This window comes from Panthera leo, chromosome B2 (assembly GCF_018350215.1).
Source record: "Panthera leo isolate Ple1 chromosome B2, P.leo_Ple1_pat1.1, whole genome shotgun sequence".
In the NCBI taxonomy this organism is placed as follows: domain Eukaryota; kingdom Metazoa; phylum Chordata; class Mammalia; order Carnivora; family Felidae; genus Panthera; species Panthera leo.
In genome coordinates, this window is record NC_056683.1 from 105,606,754 (window position 1) to 105,631,018 (window position 24,265).

Genomic DNA, 24,265 nt, shown 5'->3' on the forward strand with positions numbered 1-24,265 from the left:
TGTTTATCCCACTAAATTTTCCTAAGAGCTTTGATACAATTCCCCTAAATAGTTCATGCATTCAGGGAATAGTATGTCTGTGTGAAACAAGACACGATGGTCTGAAATAGTTAAAAAAACCATCAACACTGTATCAGTCTGGTGATATACAAACCTAGTTCGTCAATGTCAAAATCGATATAAGAGAACTCAAATGTTGAAAGGTGGGCTAAGGTATTCTTCTGACAATCTTTGAGCTTAAATCTTAGGTTTATTAATGATGCATGTACAAGTAGGCTGGAGTAACTAGTTCCTGTTTCCTCCGCATAGAAATACTAGGAAGGTGGGTGACAGGACTCCAGGACACCCACACGTCGATCTACACCCCCTTTTTCTACTCCAACCTCACCTCACTCCTTTGCTTTACACATACACACACGCACTCTCCTGTCGCATCTGAGCCCAGGTGCCCTGGTAGGTAGTTTTCTAGGGTCGTTTCACCAGTGCGTAAAATGGGATCTGATGCCTAGGGCTGAATGCCACCTCCTCCAGGGCCCACAGCTCACCTCCAGCTTGTGGTTAATTTGGGACACAGTCTGGGCTTTATGGCAAAGCTGCGCAAAGCAGGAACTCAGGCTGGTCATCTTCTGTCGCCCCTCATAAGTGATGTCCGCCTGGTCCGGATCGATCTCACCCAGGAGCAGATCCACATCCACGAAGGCCTTGTCGAACTCCTTCTCCAGCACCTCCAGCCATCGGAACATGGATACCCCGCCGGGGGAGACCCCCACGGCGCAGGAGGCGCCCCCGGGGCCCCCTCCGGCTCCTGCCGGGCACGGGCCGCCCGCCGACATGGCGCCGTCTAGGGCCTCCCCCGACTGCTGCTGACCCCCGCCGCCCACCCCGCGCGAGAGGAACTGCTGGGACTGCGGGGACCCCCGCGCACGCACGCTCCGTCGGTCCCCTCCCTTCCCCTCGCGCGGCTAACGCCGGCAATGCACCCCTGAGTGGCAAGAGCAGTGAAGCTGAGGCGGCGACGGTGGCACACGGAAGAATCCGGCCGTCCCACCTCCCGGCCCGCCCCCGCTGCGCATGCGTAGCGAAGACTTAGGACGACGCAGCCTGGAGGGACGAAGTGGGCGGGGCTAGGATGAGACCTTGGCCTATGAAAAGCCTCTACTTGGGACCTGCCCGTCAGCGGCCATATTGACAACTGGCAAACTCTAGCTTGAATCCCCGAGAAACAGGCACGCATCGTGTCGGCTTCCAAGTTGGAAAGGCCGGAGGAAGAGAACGGTGTCCACGTCGCAGAGACGAACAGTTTCCGCCCGCTTGACTTCACAGTGGGCGGGAGCCGTTTTAAAGACCTCCGGGACAGTTGCTGCGGCGACGTCCAGGGCGGGGAAGGGAATGTGAGGACGGGCGGTGTAAGCATGCGCAAGGGCCACGTTTTACCTTTCCTTACGGTTCCTGTAGAGGGTGAGGTGGGTGGACATACGGGCTCTTCTTGCTAAACCAGGCCCTCAACTCCGAGTGAAAACTGCTTGGAGCGGCGACTTGAAGGACAGCGGCCGCCCGGGTTTTGCTGAATTCACACGGGACCTTTTGTCTTGCCTTTAATAGGCAGCCCTGAGTTCGAATCTTGCACCCTGTCATATTAGCTGTCCTGTTTAGTTGTGTTCTTTAACCTTGAAGCCTTAGTGTCTAAAGTTTACTTCGCTCAGTACTGAGGTAAGATGCTTAACTTCAGTGCCTTCATCCTGATTATTAGCCCCCAGGTCATACGTTTCCGAAGAAACTATTTTTTAAAAGTACTTATTTCAACAACTACGGTGTTCCCACAGTGACCTTTCATAAAAACAAAATTATGAAGATATATATCTTCATAAATATATTGAATGCAGAGCCCTGTTGAGGCACTGGGGACACAAAAACGAGTGAGACGAGCCTCACGCAAGCCGAGCTCGTAGGCTAGTGAGTCTAATCCTAATAGCTACTACTTCGATTTGAATTTTGTAGTACCTTTGGGAGTGTTGACAAACTGCCCTTTACCATTAGCCCTATTTGCGCTCAACTCCTTTCCACTTCTAGACTAGCCCAGTCTCAAGAAAGGAGAAATCAGATATTGGGTTAGGCTGGTGAGAACTGTCTCTTTTGCATTGCGTAAGGGAATACTTTACTAGCCCACCCCAGACTCCTGTGATATGGAACAGACTCTTCCAATTGATCACCACCAAAGCCTGCCCCGTGCACCTCTCGCCAACGCAATGCCATTGAGGAGTAAGAAAGCTTAGCTCTAGTTTGCTCTCTGGATAGTGCAGGGCAGGCTAGCTGCCATCGATAAGTCCTTTGGCTTCAGCGAACTTAGTTAAGCAAAACTATGAGATCTTTGCCTTGAACTTAAATAGGCACCTTCACATAGGTTTTAATACACAATAAGTAACATAAACCTAAAATATCCGTCTTTCCTCATTCCCTTCCAAATTAACTTTATTTTCATATGCAGTACTTGCAAGAACATCATACTACAGTTACCAAGGCCCCAGCCCCTTTCTTTGTATTATAGTTAGCAATGCATTTTAAGGAATTTGAAGTAAATAATTTAGAATTGGAAGGGTGAACATACATGGAATCACATTAAGAACAGCTTTCAATTGTTGAAAACATACCATGTGTAAAGCACTGTGCTATTTAATTTTTTGACCCTCACAAAATCATAAGAGGTAGCTATTACCACTTTTTTTTTAATTTTTTTTTTTTTTAGCGTTTATTTATTTTTGAGACAGAGACAGAGCATGAACGGGGGAGGGGCAGAGAGAGAGGGAGACACAGAATTGGAAGCAGGCTCCAGGCTCTGAGCCATCAGCCCAGAGCCCGATGAGGGGCTCGAACTCACGGGGCCGTTAGATGGTGACCTGAGCTGGTCGGGGGCTTAACAAACTGAGCCACCCAGGTGCCCCTATTACCACTTTTTAATAGATAATTCACAAAGAGCTAAAGTATCTTGGTAAAGTCATACAGCTAAAAATCAAATGAGGTGAGATTTCAATCTAGGTATCTTTTTCTCCAAAGTCTTAACCTATTAACCAGGAAATATAGAAGGATGAAGAAATCCATTTCTTTTTGTATAAGTTACCGGCATAATAAATTGGCAAATCAGTCCAAAAGTTTTTCTTTTTAAAAAAATGTTTTTAATTATTTTACATTTGTTTTTGAGAGACAGAGACAGAGCACAAGAGAGGGAGGGGCAGGGAGAGAATGAGACAGAATCTGAAGCAGGCCTCAGGCTCTGAGCTATCAGCACAAAACCCCCTGATGTGGGGCTTGAACTCCTGAACCATGAGATCATGACCTGAGCCAAAGTCTGAGGCTTAACCAACTGAGCCACCCAGGCACCCCAATCCGAAAGTTTTTCTAAAAAAATAATTTATTCCCATTTTTTTTTTTGTTTTTTTTTTTCAACGTTTTTTATTTATTTTTGGGACAGAGAGAGACAGAGCATGAACGGGGGAGGGGCAGAGAGAGAGGGAGACACAGAATCGGAAACAGGCTCCAGGCTCCGAGCCATCAGCCCAGAGCCTGACGCGGGGCTCGAACTCACGGACCGAACTCAGGGACCGCGAGATCGTGACCTGGCTGAAGTCGGATGCTTAACCGACTGCGCCACCCAGGCGCCCCAATTTATTCCCAGTTTTAAGCCATAAACAAATCCATTGATATGGAATAAATATTACCAAAAAAGTCATTTCCTTTTTTTAAAGATTTAAAAAAAATTTTAATGTTTATTTATTTTTGAGAGAGAGAGAGAGAGCGAGAGAGCAGAGTGTGAGTGGGGGAGGGGCAGAGATAGAGGGAGACATAGAATCCAAAGCAGGCTCCAGGCTCTGAGCTATCAGCACAGAGCCTGATATGGAGCTTACACTCACTGACCTCGAGATCATGACCTGAGCTGAAGTCGGACGCTTAATCGACTGAGCCACCCAGGCACCCCTACAATACTCACATTCTGTTATTACTCTCTTTAGTTTGGATGGACGACACTCGAAATAAAATTAATTTATTTAAAAAAGGAACATCCTTCAACTTCCTACTATACTGTGAGGGCACAGCTGAAATGCATTTTGAGTGTTTTTAGTTTCCAATGCTCTGATTCTTGGTGAATACCATTTTCAGGATTGTAGAACCCAGCTCCATTTCTGTTTACAACCTTTACAACTCCCAACAAATCACACTCTGTGTCTCAGAAGACTTACTATCTCATGTTGTCCCTTCTTGTAATCACACTTGTAGCAGTCGCCCGTATCTCTGTGTGCTTGCTATCTTAGTACTATGTGACGCTTTCAAATGTTCATGAGGTGCCCTTTGTGTAGAAATTATCTTCTGCCCATTTAGACCAGGGATTTGCATTTCTGCAAATCACAACTTAACCTACAGTATAAAGCAGGGTTGCAGGGTTTGATATTCAAGTGCTGCCATCTGTTGCCAGTGTGCTTTGTCTACATTTATTGCCTCCCCCCACCCATGGACTTAATCAGTTAATTAATTTTGAATTGCCTCATCTTGACCTACTCTAGAATTTGGAATTGTATGTAATCTCAATTCTTGTGGGATTTATTTTCCTAAAGATAATAAAATCTTGATACTTCTATTCGCAATTGCATTGGCAGAAACTTCTGATAACTGTTTCATGAATCATGCTTATGTGATTAAAAAATTTCTAATATAACTTAAATGTGATAGTTTTGTTTTAGGAACTCATCCCTATAGAGTTTTACCACAAGGTATTACTAAGAATAAACAGGGTGGGGACTGAGGAAACGGGGGAAAAACAGAAGGTGCTAAATATTTCTTTGGTGAGTACTGGTACTTAAGCAGACATTTATCAAAGCATCTCTTAATTGCAAAGGCACTGTATTGAATGGACATAGATGATGCACTTTGGATTGGAGAGAGAGACTGCCATTTATTGAACTCTACTATGTGTCAGGCCCTGTACTATGCTTCACATGTTTCATTTACTTTCTAGTAACCCCACCAGGAAAAAAGAAAAGGCAAATTAGGTGATGTTGGGTCACTATAAACAGTTGTATGATAAATAAAGCCAAGGAACATCCACTACCATTTTACTTGAGCAATGCAGATCAAGTCTTGGAATATCAGGTCTATATGTATTATTTAAATTATATTTATTTGTATTTACTACCAATTTGAAAATTTGAGATATTCATATTGAAGAAGTAAATCTGGGCATTCCAAAGTGATTTCTTAGCCTTATTCTCCTTCCGATCATTTCTTTTATATACTCATACTTCTTTTAAGAAGCCTTCTTCTTAAAACCGGGAATTTTAATGCAGTGATTAAAGATTAGCTCAGACACCTCTTTCAGGAAAACTTCCTTTTTTCTTCTCATGTGGAGCTATGGCTACCATCACCATTTAGTTTCCTGCAAATACCTGCTACAGTGCTGACCATATTTTTTGGAGCCCCTCAGACTGTGAGCTCCTTGCAGCAATAACCATATATTACTTAATCTTTGAATGCCAGGTCCTAACACAGAACATAGAACATGGTAGAAATGATGTAAGTATTTGTGGAATCAGTTTAATATTTAAAATATTACAACAGTCTACTTAGAAATCTAAAAACTGTCACTTTTCAAAACATACCTTTGATACCTGCCGGAGAGCATAGCTAAACATTTTTTATAATGTTTAATGTTTCATAGCTCAAGAGTTAGGAATATCTACAAAATACATGTCAGCCTTTAAAATCTAAGGAATATTTTTTCCCAACCTAAAGAGAAATGTTTATTTAACAATAATCTGGTTGACTTGACTAATAATAAATCCAGTATAATTTAAGCTTTGAGAGTTATTTTACCTATTCCATAGTTAAAATTTAAGACCTACTACATTTTTGTGTGGTGTACCCAAACCTAAAGACAAAACATAATGGGGCACCTGGATGGCTTAGTTGGTTAAGCATACGACTCTTGGTTCCAGCTCAGGTCACGATCTCACGTTTTCATGGGTTCGAGCCCTGCATTGTGCTCTGAGCTGGCAGCTCAGAGCCGGCCTCTCATTCTCTGTCTCCCTCTCTCTCTCTCTCTGCCCTTCTCCCACTTGCACCATCTCTGTCGCTCTCAGTATAAATAAGCTTAAAAAAAAAAAAAACATAACAAAAAGCAATTTTCAAAATCTCTATCACTGTGTTTTTTCCTTACACTCTCAACGACCAACTACAACTGCTTTTCCACTGTTACCTGATTTACATTCTTTATTTACCCTTTCCCACAACTCCAGGTTTGATTCAGCATTATCTAAAACCACCATTTAGCAACAATGGTATCAGAGTTTACTAATCATTGATTCTTCCTCTTTCATCACTGTCAAGTCACTGTTTATTTCTCAGATTGTCAGACTTTACAGATCAAACACAGACTTCCCCCTCATCAGCCCCTGTCATTTATGTTTCTTGTAGATTAATTCCACAAGGGGCCCCAAACAATTGCATTCTGAACGCTGTTAAACATTAGTTATCTTTTTTTTTTTTTTTTGCACTTAGATTAAAACTATAAGAATACCTTTAAGTATCTTTTTTAGAATTTTCACAGTCTTTCAAAGAAACAAGTCAGAAAGTGTGGGGAAACAATTACACAAAAGCCAAGTCACAAGCATTGTTGGACAAAGAATTTGGCCCCATTTGACTGTAACTCACTCAAAGTTCATTTGGCTTTTGTGGCCATGGTAAGCAGAGGGAGTGGGGATGAAAAGATTTTTATAGTGGATATTTGTCACTATAAATGCAGGACTGCCCATATTTAAGCCCCCCCTCCTCTATTTAGGGAATTCCCTACCTTACGTAACTTGAATATGATAAACTGACTCTTCTTCCCATAATGGACTGAAAACGTCAGACAAGCCCACTCCCCAACTCTTGACAGCGGGAGCACAGGCATATGATCTGGGGTCAGCTAACCAAAATAATCCACCTGGAATTTTTACCTTGGAGACAGTAAGGCAAGCTTGGGGTAATTCTTCCTAGTAGGGAGGAGAGATGGGAGTGGGGGTAGCAACATCCTTTTTGAGTAGTAGCGGGGCCAGCAAGTGGCACACAATTTCCGGTTCAGTGGTGCAGGCCAGGGCATCCGTGTTCTGTGGTGACACCAGACTGAAGTGTGATTTTGCCTGTGATTCTGGCTACAAAGGCTTGCTTTTATTCTTGCCATTTCCAAATCTGGTTCTGTAGGTTTTCACAATTCTGTATGCTACCCAATTGTCAATAATTCCTCTTCTGCTTAAATTAGCCAGATTTTTTTTTTCATTGCTTGTAACTAATAATCCAAACCAATACAACTATCATGTATTGAGACTCCCTTTTCACCCATGGACTTGACATGCCTTAGTTCATGTCATCTATTCCTTTCTGTAGAGTGGACATTATTTCCTCACATTTTATCTTCACGTATAGAAGAAAACATTAAGATTTAGAGAGGTTAAACAGTAGAAAAAGTATTTTTTTGTCTTACTTCAAAGTTACACTTTTTCTGCAACATTTTCAAGAAGGAAATAAAAGTTAAAAAGAATCATATTCATAATTTTTTGAGTCTTTAAAATTTCTTTTCTTTTACCTCAAAAGGAGATTTTCATAAATTAAAGCTTCTTTCTCACTTTTGGCTGATCAGTTTTATAATAGGAATCACAAGCCAGTGCTTACAGACCCAAGTCAGGAAGATCTTGGGTTAGTCAGCTTCTTCTCTGGAATTCAGTTTCCTGTCTACAATGGGAACTAGACCTTTGCTTTTAATAAACCAAGGAAGGCCAATATCCATTGCATTGAGACACATGTTTGTATTTATTGTGGGGTTTCCTGACAAGGCACTATTGACATTTTGGACTAGAGACTTCTTTCTTGTGGGGCAGTCCTTTCCGTTGTAGAGTGTTTAGTAGTATCCCTCACCATTACTCTCTAGATACTCATAACACTGCCTATCCTCTCCTGACCATTACCACCATTTATTGTCATAAAAAATGTCTTCAGACATCGCCAAACTGCCCCTGGTTGAGAACCCCTGGGTTATAGAAAGGAAGAAAGGAAGGGAGGTGAGGAGGGGGCATAAAGATAAAGAAGATAAGAAATCAAGTCAAGGAGGATCCTGGCTTGAGAATCTAAACAAAGACATAAATCTAATTCAATCCAAATTCAAATGCAAAGCATATTCCTTGAGATTGCAATCCTCCTTGTGCTGAAAGATTAAACCTAGATTCTGGGGTATATTTTGAACAGTTGCTGGGTGAGTCATTTGAGTTTCCATTCTTGAGAAAGGCACCCATGCTTCTTTATTAGGTTTCTTCTCGCCCAAAGAAGCCAAGCAATAATGATGAGATAAGGTGTTAAATCTTTTCAGAGAAAAGAACAGTCTGTCTCACACTTAGCCTTAGGAACCCATAAACTCAAGACCTAAAAACTCAATCTAGGGAATTTTACACTCAGAGCCCTTAGTCAACATGTGAAAATTCCAAAAGTCAGCAGAAAGTATGCCAGAAGCTGACCAGTGATGGCCGTTTTGTGGCTGCGGCTTAGCACAGCATGACTGCAGAGGGGACTGTCGCCTCCAGTGCAGGTACAAGAAGACATGCATGTCCTTCAAGCACCCAGGCTGTACCTTTGTACTATACTTTCTCTGCAGTTTATGGTATCAATAAGACTTTGCCTTCTACCTGGAAAACAAAAGACTTCTCAGCTTAACTCTAACTAAATAGGTGTGGTCTAGGGGAACAAATGGAGCTTTTATTCTTCAAAACATTTTCAACTTTTTATGATCAAAACTATTTATATTTGTAATATTAAAACCAGGAAACAACTTAAAACTCCAACACTTAGTAGTTAATCAAATCTGGACAATACTCTTGAAAGTCTATTAGACATTAAAATTTATGTTTATGGAAACTATAAAATAATATGAAAAATATAATAGTAAAAGGTACAGAATATAAATTATGTAAGTAGGTTTACAATTGATAAAATAAAAAAATAAAAAAATAAAACAAAACTATTTACTATTGTAAAATAGTAACATTTTAGAGATAATGTCGGCATTACAGGAAAGCTATAGAAATACCATGGAAGAAAAAAATATTATACAGTGTAATTTCAGGGCTCAAAGAAAAGGGTATACTGCAGTGATCAACAGAGGGTAGAAAATGAAATCCATCGCTATGCTGCATAACAGAAAAATCAGCTGCCTCTAATGGCAGATGACACCAAAGGATTTTGTAGACATTTCATTTTAATTAACTATGAATTTACTCTCTCCATTTTAATTAACTATGAATTAACACAGAAGAAAAAAAAGTGTTCCATGAGTATTTCTCTTGGTTTTTTCAAAGCCTAGGCAGAGAAAAGAAACCAGAAACGTGTTTGATTTGGGGACAAGACTAACACTGATTTTTTTTCCCCTCCTTGCTCTTTTTTTCCAAATTTTCTTTTCTTGAACATTACTTTCCTATCTGAAAATTCTAAAAATTAAAAAAAAAATAATTCTCTTGTTGAGAAATTAGTAATAAAGTTTGTTGAAAATCAGAATATTGATAGAAAAGAAATCCCTTATCATTCCTTATCTCAGATAGTAAAAGAAAAGAGGACTTAAAAAAAATCAAAAGAGAGGAGTAGAAAAGTCTTTTGGGAAAAGCATACAGAAATCCTTACTTACTCTGGAAATAGATTATCAGTGCAAAGGAAATTTGGCTTCAAAATGAAAACTGCAGCAGAGAGGTAGGTTGAAGGGGACATCAGAAAAGCTTTTCAATATTAGAAAGCGTTTCTTTGGAGCGATGGGCTCAGGCCAACCAGCATAGGGAAATTCAGGTCTTCCATTAGGGAGGAGAGAACTTCTCTATATAATCTTTTGCTTAAAATGCTTTTAAATTCCTCAGCAGGGATGAGCACAGCAAGTAAAAGAGCCTCAACAAAAGCGTGCCTGGGACAAATGAAGCCTTCCCTCTGCAGTCAGGTTTCAGAACACACAAGTTCCTCTGAAGACACTCGAGGCCTTTTCTTCCATTATTACAAATAGACGAAGGTAACTGACCCATTTTGATGTTTTGTTCTCATCCAAGTCAACAATATTTTTGAATGACAAAAATATTGTCCAAATTTGATATTTGAGTGGACCAAGTGATAGATGAGTTGAACAATTTATCTCTGGCTCTAAACCCCTCTTCTTGGTAGCCCATTGTTTCCCTAGCCATAAAAGGTTACTGAAACAACAATAATAAAGAGAAAACCTGCTCATTTTCCCATACTAGTTAATGGGAGAAGAAAACACCTGCCTGCTGCAGTCCTACAAAAATCGTTGTAATATAGGGTCACAGAAAATCCAAAGGTTTATAGCCCACTATAAAACAGCTCTTTGTCTTTCCCCACTAATTCCCTAGTGTCACATTTAACAAAACAAGGAAACTACAGATAATAGACGTGTTTGCAGATTAGCCTTCCAAGCCATAAATAACAGAGGGGTTTGCTCACCTACAAATATTAAGGCAGCTTATCAATGTTTAAGCCCTTTGTAATGGTTGCTAACATTTTAACCCGGACAAAATTGGAATTTTTTCTTCCCTGTCTCCTTACATTGACAGAGCACACATTCATAAGATTCTATGATCAGATTTCATGGTATAAAGAGTGAGACATCATCTAAACACTTGGCTGCTGCCTGAGAGGCCCTGTTTTGGAAGATGCATCTGCTTTATGCCTTCCTTGCTTTGCTCTCTCTTACCTCTGGTTTCCATCCTAACTGTCCTGGGAGATGTAGCTGCGATTCAGTGCACTCGGTACAATGCTACAGGCTAACGGAGGTACCGTCAGGCCTTCCTTCCACCACCAAGAAGCTCTACATTAGCCACAGCAAAATTCAACACCTCCAGGTAACCATTCTACAGTCAGGTTGCTGCAATTTTATTTTTTGAGGCAGGGTGAGGGGCAAGTGTGGGGCTGTTGACGTTTAATTTAAATAATCCAAACTCAGAACTAGTGATTATCAAGTTTGCGTAGCGGCACTATCATTTTGCCTTCTACTGCAGAGATGGGTGTATGCCTCTGGATATTTCTTTGGTCAAAAAAAAAAATCTGAATCTATAATTAATGATATTTTATTTGTTTTTATTTTTAACAAATGTAATTATACTGTTGCAAAGTAAAAGAAGTGGCTCTCTCTCTCTCTCTTTAATGTTTATTTTTGAGAGAGAGAGAGAGCAGGCAGAGGAGGGGCAGAGAGAGGAGGACAGAGGGTCCAGAGGCAGTGAGCCTGATGTGGCACAAATCATGAGATCATGACCTGAGCCAAAGTCTGACACTCAACCCACTGAGCCACCCAGGTGCCCCAGGAAGTGGCTCTCTCTTAACAAAAAGAGTTTGAGAGCAAATGGCTACTTCCTGTTCCCAGGATTAAGAATAAGTGCTTTCAGGGCCACCTGAGTGGCTCAGTCAGTTGAGCATCTGACTTCGGCCGAGGTCATGGTCTCACGGCTTGCTTGTTGGGCCCTGTGCTCAGAGCCTGGAACCTGCTTCAGATTCTGTCTCCGTCTCTCTCTCTCCCTCTCTGTCTTTCTCAAGTATAAATAAACATTAAAAAAAAGAAGTGCTTTCAGGGGAAAGGGGAAAAAGTAGTTTTGTTTGTGCCATAAAAAAACAGATGACACTTAGAGCATCATAAGACCATCAAGATGAACCCAAGCATTTGAGAATTATTTATACAAATCCTACAAACATGCCAGGCCTCAGTGTCTTTGTGGACACCTCTACAGAGGAAATACATGTTTATGTTTGGGCACATTACTGCCGTTCTCGTTCTATGCACTTTTAATTCTAACATTTTTATTTATGCCTACCTATTCAGAGTGCTGTAAAGAATGCTATAGATTTGCCTGGCTTTTGTAATATGAAGGAACTTTTTGGCCTTTGGTATTTCGAAAGGTATCAAGAGATAAGGGTTCTCATCTTCATTTTCTCCCTAGCTAGAGATATAATCATCTGAAACAAGCAGTTAAAAAAATCTCCAGGCCTCACTTTTTACCTTTGTGAAGTAAGAAGCCTGGGTGTGATGGTGATCCCAGGCTCCTTTTCCCTGGCAGATTCCATGGCTCTCTGGTTTTGTTTTTACTAGTCACTGCTTCTCCCTCATAGGCCAAATCCTGAGATAAGGAAATACCTCTCTGTGATCCAGGCACAGACAGTCAGCAGGTGAATGTACTTTCCCTTCAAAAGACTCACCATCCCCTTTCATTTGGTTAAGACATTTTAACGTACGTGTGCCTAAGCAGGGAGACTTTCAAATATGTGGCATGGTATTTATTTCAAGGCTCAATAAGCAAAATTGCCTAGTCGTCATGTTTACTTTGCTCTTGTAATCCCGTAGTGCCTAATGCCAGAGAGCAAGTCTGACCTTGTCAGGTCTCAGCATTTAAGCGGGACAGCTGGTTAAAGGGCGAGATGCTTAAATATTTGTTCTGAGGGCCTGAGACGCCAAGAGCTGAAGTGTCAGCTAAGCCGGATAATGATCCCACACTGTTGCCTTGCAGCTGATAAGATGAAATTATCCCTCTCATCAAATTCAGTTATTGAATGAGTGCATTTGTCGTGGGTTTAGGTTCACTGAACAGCAATATTGCCTCTTTCCCGAATTTAACCCAGTTAACCGTCTCTTGGAAGGACGGTTCCCAGCAGAAACGTTGATGAAAGACATGATTGTTTTGCGAAAGTAATAAAAAGCTCTAAGCAATAATACTTCTATTTTAAAAACCCTTAGGTTTTAAATTGACCGTATTTCACGAATGTGAGCTGTATCTTGTGAATATGCTGTATGTTCTGTCCATTTGGTTGGAACTACAGAATCGGGTGCCTGTATTTCAAGAAAAAAATACCTTGAAAATACCTTCAGATTAATAGCAATAGAAATTACATATGCACACACATATGTGTATCTACACATATATACAACATACATGTATGTGCACACACACCGCATATGCATGGATGTGTACAACATACATATATCCATGCATAAAAGTAAAAATGTTTCTATTACTTATCCATATGTTTTGTGTTTCAGTTTGTGAATGCTGTGTTTGAGACTAGGGATATAATATGAAAAATTCACAGTTCTTGCCCTCACAGGATGAAGGCCTTTATTTATGCGTGCATCTGTAAAAATCTCTCCTTATTTGAGGCACATCCATCAGACTGTAACACTCCCCATTTGTTCTTTGCTTGCCTCGTACTGTGCCTTGGCCCCTTCCCTCCTGGCTCCTGGTCGTCCTCTCCATCCTGAGTCCCGCATCTCCTTTGTGCCTTCAGTGTCCGATGTGTAAGCCTCATGAGCTCACAAGAAAGTGTGTATCTACATTCCTACTTCACCACAGCCGTCTGCCCTCTTGGTCATATCATAATCATTATACCCAAAATGCCTCCACTCAGAAATCTCGAATTCCTCCACTCCCTGGTCATTATCTTCTTTCGTCTCACCTGCCACCCTCTCTACTTCTCTTCCATCCACCCCATGGAGACTTTGAACCCTAGATCTGCCCATGTTTTCTCAGATAATTAGTTCATTTCTTATCCATCTTCTTTCCCTATCCCTGCCTTTTTTGCATCCCAAAATTAATGATCTCAACACCTATCCAGCAAAGCCTCAGTCTTAGATTAGGGTGATCATTTTCCTTTTTCTCCTATGCCTGGATACCCAGATGCTGCTGGAGATGGTCACACAACCTCTCTGCACACGTGCATATGTATGTGTGGTTTGCAACAACCACAAATCCATAGAACCACCACAAGTTTAAGGTCTCCGGCCTCATCTGGGTCTTCAGCGTCACCCATCTGCCCTTTCAGTTCTTCTTCCTGTGTTCCCTTGACATCTTCAAAACTTCAGTGCAGCATTGGGCTGCTTTCACAATCCCCGCCATCCTTGCTCTCCTATCACCAACGATTGGTCTTCCCTTTTATTGACTATTCTTGACAAAACTGAGGCCATTAGTCTTGATCTCCCTCAACTCCTGCTCACTGTGTACTAACTTGTCTCCATTCAATTCTGCAAACTCTTTCCTCCAGACAGAGAGGATGAGATCTCCCTCTGTCTGCTCAAGGCAACCTCACACCCATGCCCTGGAGTCCACCTTCCTCACCTCTCCCTGGAGCTTGCTTCATCATCTTCCCCATACCCGTATCTCCAGTGGCTCTTTCTTTATAAGAGCCCTGTTCTAGCTTAGAAATAGGCTCCTTTCATTACAATAAAAATAACATTATTTTAAGTCTGTGTGTAAAAAAAAAAAAAAGGTAATCTGTACTTACTGTTTCTACTTCTTTACCTCTTTTTTTTTTCTTTTTGAGAGAGAGAGAGAGTGAAAGCTGCAGAGAGGGGCAGAGAGAGAGAGAGAGAGAGAGCGAGCGAGAGAGAGAATATTAAGCAGGCTCCACACTCAACACTGAGCCCAATTCAGGGCTTGATCCCAAAACTTGGGGATCATGACCTGAGCCAAAATCAAGACAGATGCTCAACTGACTGAGCCACCCAGGCACCCCATCTTTATCTACCATTTATTCTTTAATTCACTACTGTCTGCTTTCTACCCACTTCATACAGTTAAAAACTGTTCTCTCCAGGATGTTGGCTCCCTCCTATTTCTTGAAATTCTCTCTTTTGCCTTCCGTGGCACCATACTTTTGTGTCCTCATTACTCCTCTCTGATAGTTCTTTTCTGCCATTTTTGTAGGTTTCTTTTCCTCCACTGCCCCTTCTTTTTTTGTCATCTCCAGAGAGTCTCAATCCTTGGTCATTCCATTTCTTACTATGTACACTCTCCTTAGGAGAGTGTACTTTAAGGAAGTGATGATGGCTCCCATAACTGAATTTCGGATTCATGCCTTACCCCTGTGTTTCAGACTTATCCAGCTTCCTCCTAGACCTCTTCATTTTGGTCTATGATCTCAAAATAACATGCCCAAACTGTAGTCAATCTTTCTCCCTAAACCTGTGGTCTTTTGTCATTGGCTTCTCTTACTTAAAATAATGTCCTTAAGGTTCATCCATGTTATAACATATGTCAGAATATCCTTCCTTTTAAAGACTGAATATTTCATTGTATGCATATACCATTTTGTTTATCCATTCATCAGTTGATGAACACTTGGATGGCTTCCTTTTTTTGGCTGTTATGCTCCAAAGAACATTCATGTACAAGTTTTTGTGTGCCCATATATTTTCATCTGTCTTGGGCATATACCTAAGAGTGGGATTTCTGGGTAATATGGAAACTATGTTTAACATTTTGAGGAACTGCTGGACTGTTTTCCAAAGTGGCTCCATTGTTTTACATCCCTATATGTATGACAGTTCCAGTTTCTCCACATTCTTGCTAACATTTCTAATCTTTTGTTGGATCATAACCATCCTAGTGAGTGTCAGTTAGTATCTCATTATGGTTTGACTTTTTTTTTTAAATTTTTTAATGTTTATTTATTTTTGAGAGAGAGAGAGACAGAGCACAAGCAGGAACGGAGCAGAAAGAGAGGGAGACACAGAATCTGAAGCAGGCTCCAGGCTCTGAACTGTCAGCACAGAGCCTGATGCTGGACTCGAACCCATGAACCATGAGATCATGACCTGCACTGAAGTTGGACACTTAACCGACTGAGCCACCCAGGCACCCCATCATTATGGTTTGACTTTCATGTCACTAGTGGTTAATGATGTTGAGCATCTTTTTGTGTGCTGATTGAACATTTGCATATCTTTTTTGGAGAAATGTCTATATGAATCCTTTGCCCATTTTTTTTATTGGGTTATTTGTCTTTTAATTATTGAGTTGTAAGAGTCCTTTATATATTCTAAATACAAATCTCCTATCAGATACATGATTTGAGAAAATTTTCTCCCATTCTATGGTTGTTTTTGTTGTCATTGTCATTGCTGTTGTTCATTGTCTTACTGATGTCCTTTGAAGCACAGAAGTTCCTAATTTTGAGTAAGTCCAATTTCCCTGTTTTGTGGATGTGTTGTCACTTTTGCTTTTGGTGTCATATCTAAGATAGCTTTTACCAAACCCAAGGTGATGGAAAGTTATGCCTGTATTTTCTTCTAAGAGTTTTATAGTTTTAGCTCTTACATTTAGAGAACAAATAGGAGTGTCTTTATGACAGTAGCCAATTAAAATGATTGTGCAGGGACGTCTGGGTGGCTCGGTTGGTTAAGCGTCTGACTTTGGCTCAGGTCATGATCTCATGGCTCATGGGTACGAACACCACATTGGGCTCTCTGCTCTCAGCACATAGCCTGCTTTGGATCCTCTGTCCTCTTCTCTGTCTGCCCCTCCCCAGCTCGCTCTCTTTCTCTCTCTCTTTCTCTCTCTCTCTCTCTCAAAATAAATAAACTTAAAAAAATAGATAAAATGATTGCTCTTTACATATTTTGTGGAAGGGAAGAAGCTATGTCAAATTCCTCTGGGGTAAGAAATATATAAACAGAGTTTATCACCAAATGGGGGGATTATGGATTATTTTTATATTCGTTCCATACTTTCCAGAAGTTTAAAATTGTTTACAGAGAACAAGTGTTGCTTTGATGATCAGAAAAATAATTCCAACATTGTTTTACAAAACTTTTACTGGCTTAGTTCACACATGTCTGAGGCTGTAACTAATATTTCAATTTCATGTGTACATTGGACCTATAAGGAACCCAAGAAAGGTCTGTGGCCCTCCAATGCTTGGAGCAAGGCCTGCCCAAAGGAAACCAGAAACAAAGCCTCTTATTGGGAAACCAGCAGAAGTTGTTTCTTTGCTCTACTTCATTTTACTTGCTTTGCTTTTTTAAAAAATTTTCATATTTTATTGTAGCTTTTATCTACATATATATTAGGTTCACTAAACTGTAAGACTGTATGGCAGGAATTATATTTAGCTAAACTTCCTATGCCTAATTTTTAACACCAAGCCATACTTGCCTTGTTTTTTAAGCAACATTGAAAAACCAGCAGCCTCAAAACCTTAAAAACAACAACAACAACAACAACAACAAAACCAAAGGGTGAGGGGGACACCTGTGTGGCTCAGTGAGTTAAAGGTCCAAATTTGGCTCAGATCATGATCTTATGGTTTGTGAGTTTGAACCCCACGTCAGGCTCTGTACTGGTGATGTGGAGCCTGCTTGGGATTCTCTCTCTCTCACTTCTCTCTCTGCCCCTTCCCCACTTGCACGCTTTCTCTCTCAAAATACATAAATAAATAAAAACTTAAAAAAGGAAAGAAAGAAGAAGCAGTAGCATCAAGTTAGCTCAAGGGCAAAAGCATCTCTTTTTACATATCTGGAGCACACCTCAGCTTAGTCCAGGAAAATGGAAAAACTAGCCTCGCAGAATTATTTTCCTTTGTCAGCTCTGTAAATCAACGGAAAAGTTGAAAATCAGTGGGCATCTTCTTCACTGTTTGTGGTACCAGAATTCTATATTCTTCTGCTAAATTCATGTTATAGCAGTAAAGTTAAAATAAAAATATGTGTGTTGGGGTAAGATAAACCTGGGTGGGAAGCTCAACTTTTACACTTGCTACCAAGATATACTTGGACTGGTTATTTTACCTTCTTGAGCCTTAGTTTCCCTTTCTGAAAAGGTAATAATCATGCTTGCACACAAGGCTTTATAAACATAGTAAATACTTAGACAATGGTAACCATTTTTTAAAAAGATTTTATTTTTAAGTAATCTCTATACTCAACATGGGGCTCAAACTCACAACCCCAAGATCAAGAGTCACATGCTCCACTGACTGAATCAGCCAGGCACCCCTAGAAAATGGTAGCCATTTTAATTAATAATAATCAAGAGTAATCGGCATTGACTGACAAAAAGAAAGAAAGATCTCTGTGCTTCAGCTACCCACTGGATTTGTTTAGGAACATCAACAGTCTACTTAGGCCAGTCTGTACACTTCATGAATAGAAATAAAGACAAATTGAGGCTCTGATACCACACTTTGCCTAGTCCCCAAATAAATTGCCCATTCAGAGCTGTGTCATCTCTGAGCCTTGCTACATAAACAGTAATCTTTTAGGGTTTATGGTCAGTCAGATAAATGTGGAAGTACTAATAACACCAAGTTCTTTTGGGAGATCAACAATCTAAGAAATGAAGATCTATGTCTAGAATCACATGTGACTTTATATGAAGGAAAGTCTAGAAAGGACACTTCAGGATGAAAAGTATTTCAGGAACAGTTGAGCAGGTCATTAAAAAAAATTTTTTTTTTTTTTTGCCTGAAATTCTAATGGGAGATTTGAACTAGGTAACCTCTAAAGTTTCTGATTATCTTTTTAAAAAAATTTTTCTTTTAATGTTTATTTTTATTTTTGAAAGAGACAGGAAGAGTGTGAGTGGGGGAGGGGCAGAGAGAGAGGGAAACAGAATCCAAAGGCCCCAGGCTCTGAGCTGTCACCACAGACCCCCAACTCGGGGCTCAAACTCACACTGTAAGATCATGACCTGAGCCAAAGTCAGATGCTTAACTGACTGAGCCACCCAGGTACCCCTAAAATTTCTGCTTTTCTAAAACTCTCTGATTTGTGTCTAGATCTTTTTTGGAAAACCATTAACTGTAGACTAAATGCAATAGAGAATGGTAAGTTGAAGAAGAAAGGGCTGTAGAGTCCAATAGATCTTGTTGAAATTCTCAACTCTCAAAAGTTTGATAATAGCAAATTTGCTAGTTATTAGAAGAACTAATGATAATATGTTGTTAAAACACAAAATGCAACTGAGTACATTTGAAGATCTAATAATAAGTGATGCATGAATCAGGCAACATCTCATCTAGCAAGCAGAGATGCTCTGAGAAGTTGTACCAAATGGGAGGATTCATAGGCAGGAGGGTAGAGCAAAGGAGTTATTAACAAAACAAAAGTAAGGATGGTTTCAGGCAGGTCAAGTTTCTTTGGGGAAGAAGGGACGGAAAGCGTTTTTATCATGGTGATTGCCTCACTAATGCTGATGAAGAAATTTCAGATTGACTCTTAAAAAGTCACATTTAAAAAACATTTTTTTGATGTTTATTTATTTATTTTTGAGTGAGAGACAGAGAAAGAACGAGCTGGGGAGGGGCAGAGAAAGAAGGAGAGAGAGAACCCCAAGCAGGCTCCGCACTGTCAGCACAGAGCCCCATGTGGGACTCTATCTCATGAACTGTGAGAGCATGACCTGCGCTGAAATCAAGAGTCTGAGGCTTGACTGACTGAGCCACCCAGATGCCCCTAAAAAGTCACATTTTTAGGAGAGGTCAAAACTATAATTAAGTCTTGATTTGCCATCATGGGTGGGGAGCAAATGACTCCATTTGGGGCTTATGTTTTTTTTTTTTTTAACAATATAAAAAAGTACTTGGCACTTGTAGATGTTCAATAAATACAAGAAAAAATTATGATTATTACTGGGACTAGGACTAATTAATACATCTGATTAATCATTAAGAAAATATCACATGTTAGCAGCCGCCAAAACTATTATGATTAGAAACATCTGTTATGGAAATTTTAACATGAGGTTTTTCTAACAGAGTATCATATTAGGAGAAGCTTTGAAATATACCATGATTCGGTGCCTGGGTGGCTCAGTCAATTAAGCGTCTGACTCTTGATTTTGGCTCAGGTGAAGATCTCTCGGTCATGAAATCAAGTCCCGCGTCGAGCTCCACACTGGGCATGGAGTCTGCTTGGGTTTCTCTCTCCCTCTCCCCGACTCCTTAAGAAAATTAAAATAAAATAAAATCTACCATAATTCACATCACATGTCTTCCCGGGATAAATAAATATATGGTACAAAATCAACCCACTTTGAAAGTGTTAATCATGCAATTGTTATTACAAAAGGGCTCAACTGCATAATTAAATCAAACATTTAAAACCTGTAGCTAGTAAGGCATAAAATTTTGCCCTGAAAATTTTAGCAATTGAATTCTAAGGCAGATTGAAAATTTTTGTGAAGTTTTACCAAGCTGAAGAAAATCTGGAACAATTCCTCTTTCTGCCTAGAGATGATCTTACTCTAAGAACAAAATACCAAGAATTACATCATTCAGAAGAAGACCTAGATGGCAAGCTAGGAGGTTGACAGATATGCGGAGAGGAGAGGGGTACTTGAACTTGCAACCTATGGAGAAAGCATATCAGATTTGATCATTTCTAAAATCTAGGACAAGAGTAGCATTAGATCTGGGGTATATGCGTGAATGGAATCTTTGTTCTACAGAGATCGAGACACGTGTATCCTGTTTGTTTCTTCATGGATCTTTTGCATCAGTGAAGTACAGTTTGAACAATAGGGGAATATGGAGGCTAGTTTTTCAAATTATAACATAGTTGAAATGTTTCTCTAATAGGCCCATCTTAGTGATAGCAGTGTCTAGGACATTTAAAATTTTTATGGTTAGTGCTTAAAATTTTTTAATGTAATTTATAACTTAAAAATATATAAACAATGCAAAATGAAGATAATGAAAACCTCTAGTAATCTTGCACTGTAGAGTTAGCAGCTGCTAATAGTTTGGTGAAAGATTTCCAGATTGTTCCCATTCGGGGCTATTATAAGATGATGCCACAAAGAACATCCTGCTTCATAAATCATTGTGCAACTTCTGGCTAGAAATAAGCTTGCTGGTCAGAGAATGTACAGCAACAGTTGACCAATATAAAAAAAAAATTTTTTAATGTTTATTTTTGAAGGAGAGAGAGAGAGAGAGAGACAGAGCATGAGTGGAAGAGGGGCAGAGAGAGAGAGAGAGGGAGACACAGAATCCAAAGCAGGCTCCAAGCTCCAAGCTGTTAGCACAGAGCCTGATGCAGGGCTCAAACCCACGAGCTGTGAGATCATGACCTGAACTGAGGTCAAGACACCGAACCAACTGAGCCACCGAAGCACTCCAAAAAGTTGGCTAGTATTATGTCTACCAATAGTGTGTAAAAGTGCTTAACATATTTTTAATATCCTTCATGTTAGCAATCATGAATAAAACTAGTCAGGACCTGGGGTGCATGCCTGGCTCAGGAGGAGGAGCATGTGACTCTTGATCTTGGGGTTGTAAGTTTGAGCCCCACGTTGGGAGCAGAAATTACTTAAAAATAAAACCTTCAAAAAAAAGTAGTCAGAACCTGAGTTTCCATCCTTTTCTAAAAAATAATTTTAAAGAGGTCCTGAAGGGAAATCTGAAGTATCATTAGTATTGAATGACAACTGCATTTCATTGTGTACGTTTTTTTTTTTTGTTTGTTTTTGTTTTTTTTTTTGTAGCTGTCTAGCTTCACCCGAATGTTGGCTCTAGAAGATTTTATTCTGCTGGCCAGTGGAACAGAGTCAGTAGAAAATGACACTTTCAAAACTCTGAGTACCTTGAAGACCTTGGAACTCTGGAAAAATAAGTTAAGACGAGTCCCCAGGGTTCTGCCAGCCAGTCTTGAAGTGTTAAAACTAAATGAGAATTCAATAAATGTCCTACACGGATCTGATTTTGAAGGACTGAAGAAATTAAAAATCCTTGAACTTAAAAACAATCTGATCTCTTCTCTCTCTCCCAGCACACTCTCTTCTTTGATCAGTTTGCAGAGTTTGATGTTGGATGGCAACATTATCGAATCTGTAGCTGGACCACTGGTACTTCCCCACCTGAAAAGTATGAGCCTGGAGAATAATAAACTGCATCTTATACCAGCTAGCTTCTTTGCTTCTCTTCAGGCTTTGCAATTTCTCAGTGTCAGTGGTAATTTTCTGACTAAAATTCCTATTAATCTGCCCAAATCCCTGCTCTCTTTAAAAATGGAGAGAAACCAGCTCAAAGTGGTAAGGTTTCGAGACATGAGACACTTGGAGAATCTTTCCCACCTTTATCTGTCAGAAAACTCACTCTCCTCCATTGATGGGGCACAGATCCTTGCCAATTTAACTACTCTTGAGTTGTCCCAAAACCAGGTTCAAACGTTGCCCCTTAAACTACCAGCAAGGCTACAAAAACTAGATATTAGCAATAATCTGATTCAGAGAGTTACAGCCCAAGACTTCCAGGACCTCCAAGACTTGAAACACTTGTTTCTGGACAACAACATTGTCAGCTTGTTCGAAGCTGGAGCCCTGCAGATGTGTTCCCAGCTCTCCAACCTGGCCCTGGAACAGAACCTGCTGTTGTCTATACCTCTAAGGTAAGGGAGAGTTCTCACTTATGTTGACTCCTTTTAACGTTTTCTGAAGATTGGGGCAATTAAGCACAGCATACAAGCAAGAAAAACAGAGCAAACATAAATGATCTGATCAAGGCTATCCAAGGGTTCCAGGGTAGAGGTTTTAGACGGGCTTTTGGAATCCCCAGCCCTCTAACTGAATCTGCACTAACTTAATTGCTCTCACCTGTCAGACAAGACACCAACAGGGGCGATCTGTATTTGAAAATATACGACGCCACTTTGGCGGAGTATGCTAACAAACATAATATGGGGATGATATTTGTAAAAATGTATTTTGGTTTTTAAGCATGTGGCCTGAGATCCAGCAACAGGTACACAGCCACTAGCGAAGCAAGGATATGTAAAAGAAATGAGAGGGAAGTGTAGTAAAATATCTATATTTTTAAAAGCATTGAAATAGTAGCTATGAAAAAAATCAGAAGTGTATAATCTCATCTTGTATTTACTTGGGATTCTGTTTTTGGGAGACTCGTTTTCTTCTCAGGGCTGTGATCTTTAAAGGACTTAATCCTGGTTCTGCTTCTAACTGTGTCTGCCTGTGGGTGTGTGAGTCCATTTGGGGTGTCTTACCTTGTGTTCTCGGTTGTCTCCTCAGTTCTCTCTCTCACAAACACACATACACACACGCTCCTGCACATATGGACACAAACACATACATATCCTCATACTCTGACACTTAATTTCTCTTTCCAAATATCCCTCCCTCTGTGCCCAACCCACCATCCTGTTCCCCCACCCAGTCATAACTATGACTAATGTACATGTTGACATTAATTGATGCTTTTTATGTAAACTTTATTACATGTTCTACATTTGTAAAGTAGATAATAAAGTAGAAGAATAAAGCCCTATTATTCTCTTAAAAAGATGTTATGTTATTTATTATATGTGCCTATCAGTGGACTCGTTTTCCTTTTGGTGCTTTATAGGAAAAAAAGGCATCTTGCTCTGTTGATTATCATTATCAAATTGCTTGTAATTAATATACCAACTTCTGGCTTCTGTAAGACCCTATGGCACTCAATTTACTTATCTGCATTGCTAGTTACAATAAACAACTTTTTTTATGAATGAAAAAGGGAAAAATTATCTTTGATATGTACAGATGTTCATTTTTTCTTTAAAAAGATTTTTTTAATGTTCATTTTTGAGAGAGAGAAAGACAGACAGAGTGAGCACGAGTGGGAGAGGGGCAGAGAGAGAGGAAGTCACAGAATCCGAAGCAGGCTCTAGGCTCCGAGCTGTCAGCACAGAGTCCAACACGGGGCTTGAACTCACAGACTGTGAGATCATGACCTGAGCTGAAGTCAGACACTTAACCGACTAGCCACCCAGGCTCCCCCAGATGTTCATTTTTTCTAGATGAAAAAAAGAAGTTTGTTATATAGTATGGTAACTGTACCCAATGCAAAACATGAAAAAATGATTTACCCAATGGAAATCAAGATTTTAAAATACATATTCAGGGTTATTTGAAATTAAGCAATTTCTTTTAATGTATAAGCATATGCATACAATTAATTTACTTCAACAAATAAGTTTTGAGTGTTTTCCTTGTGCCAGGCACTTTACCAGGCACTTGAGATACACCAGTGCAACAAAAATAAAACTTCTTGTTCTATACAGCTTAAATTCTAGCAGGGAAAGAGTAACCATAAACACAAGGTGTACGTGTATAACATTTACATGGTGTTAGGTGTTATAGTTAGCAACAACAAAAAAGGGTGGCTGGTTGCCATTTGAAATAGGGTAAGCATGGTAACCCTCACGAAAATGTAAGCTTTGAGCAAAGACTGGAAGGAGGTGAGGGATTTAGCTGTGAAGCTGTTTGGGGGTGGGGGTGGGGGAGGAAAGTGTTCTAGACAGAAGAGCCGATACAAAAGCCATAAAGAACATGCCTGCAGTGTGTCAAGACTCTAATACTTGTAATTTTAGTCATTTCTCTACTGTATTTCAAGCCTTACTTTCTATCACTATATGCCCCTTTTCCAAGAAAAAACAAATCACATATAGACT

General features: G+C 40.1%; 2 protein-coding genes across 9 annotated transcripts in view; one reads left to right on the plus strand and one right to left on the minus strand.

Annotated features, from left to right (window-relative positions):
- The window catches only part of GOPC (golgi associated PDZ and coiled-coil motif containing), a 40,020-nt gene extending 38,992 nt beyond the window's left edge, over positions 1 to 1,028 (minus strand). For both annotated transcript variants that reach the window (XM_042939695.1, XM_042939694.1), the window contains exon 1: positions 546 to 1,028. In XM_042939695.1, coding sequence (XP_042795629.1) covers positions 546 to 833 — 288 coding nt within the window. In that variant the 5' untranslated portion in view covers positions 834 to 1,028. The remainder of the gene's footprint in view (positions 1 to 545) is intronic.
- An 80-nt stretch (positions 1,029 to 1,108) lies between these two features.
- Positions 1,109 to 24,265, plus strand: part of LOC122220323 (nephrocan-like) — a 31,487-nt gene continuing 8,330 nt past the window's right edge. The window contains exons 1-5 of one of the 7 annotated variants that reach the window (XM_042939691.1): positions 1,109 to 1,299; positions 1,681 to 1,710; positions 9,915 to 10,060; positions 10,617 to 10,904; positions 21,306 to 22,207. In XM_042939691.1, the coding sequence (XP_042795625.1) occupies positions 10,716 to 10,904; positions 21,306 to 22,207 (1,091 nt within the window). In that variant the 5' untranslated portion in view covers positions 1,109 to 1,299; positions 1,681 to 1,710; positions 9,915 to 10,060; positions 10,617 to 10,715. Of the gene's footprint in view, positions 1,711 to 9,914; positions 10,061 to 10,616; positions 10,905 to 21,305; positions 22,208 to 24,265 lie in introns of all 7 variants that reach the window. The other 6 variants (XM_042939689.1, XM_042939688.1, XM_042939687.1 and 3 more) reach the window with 6 other exon arrangements.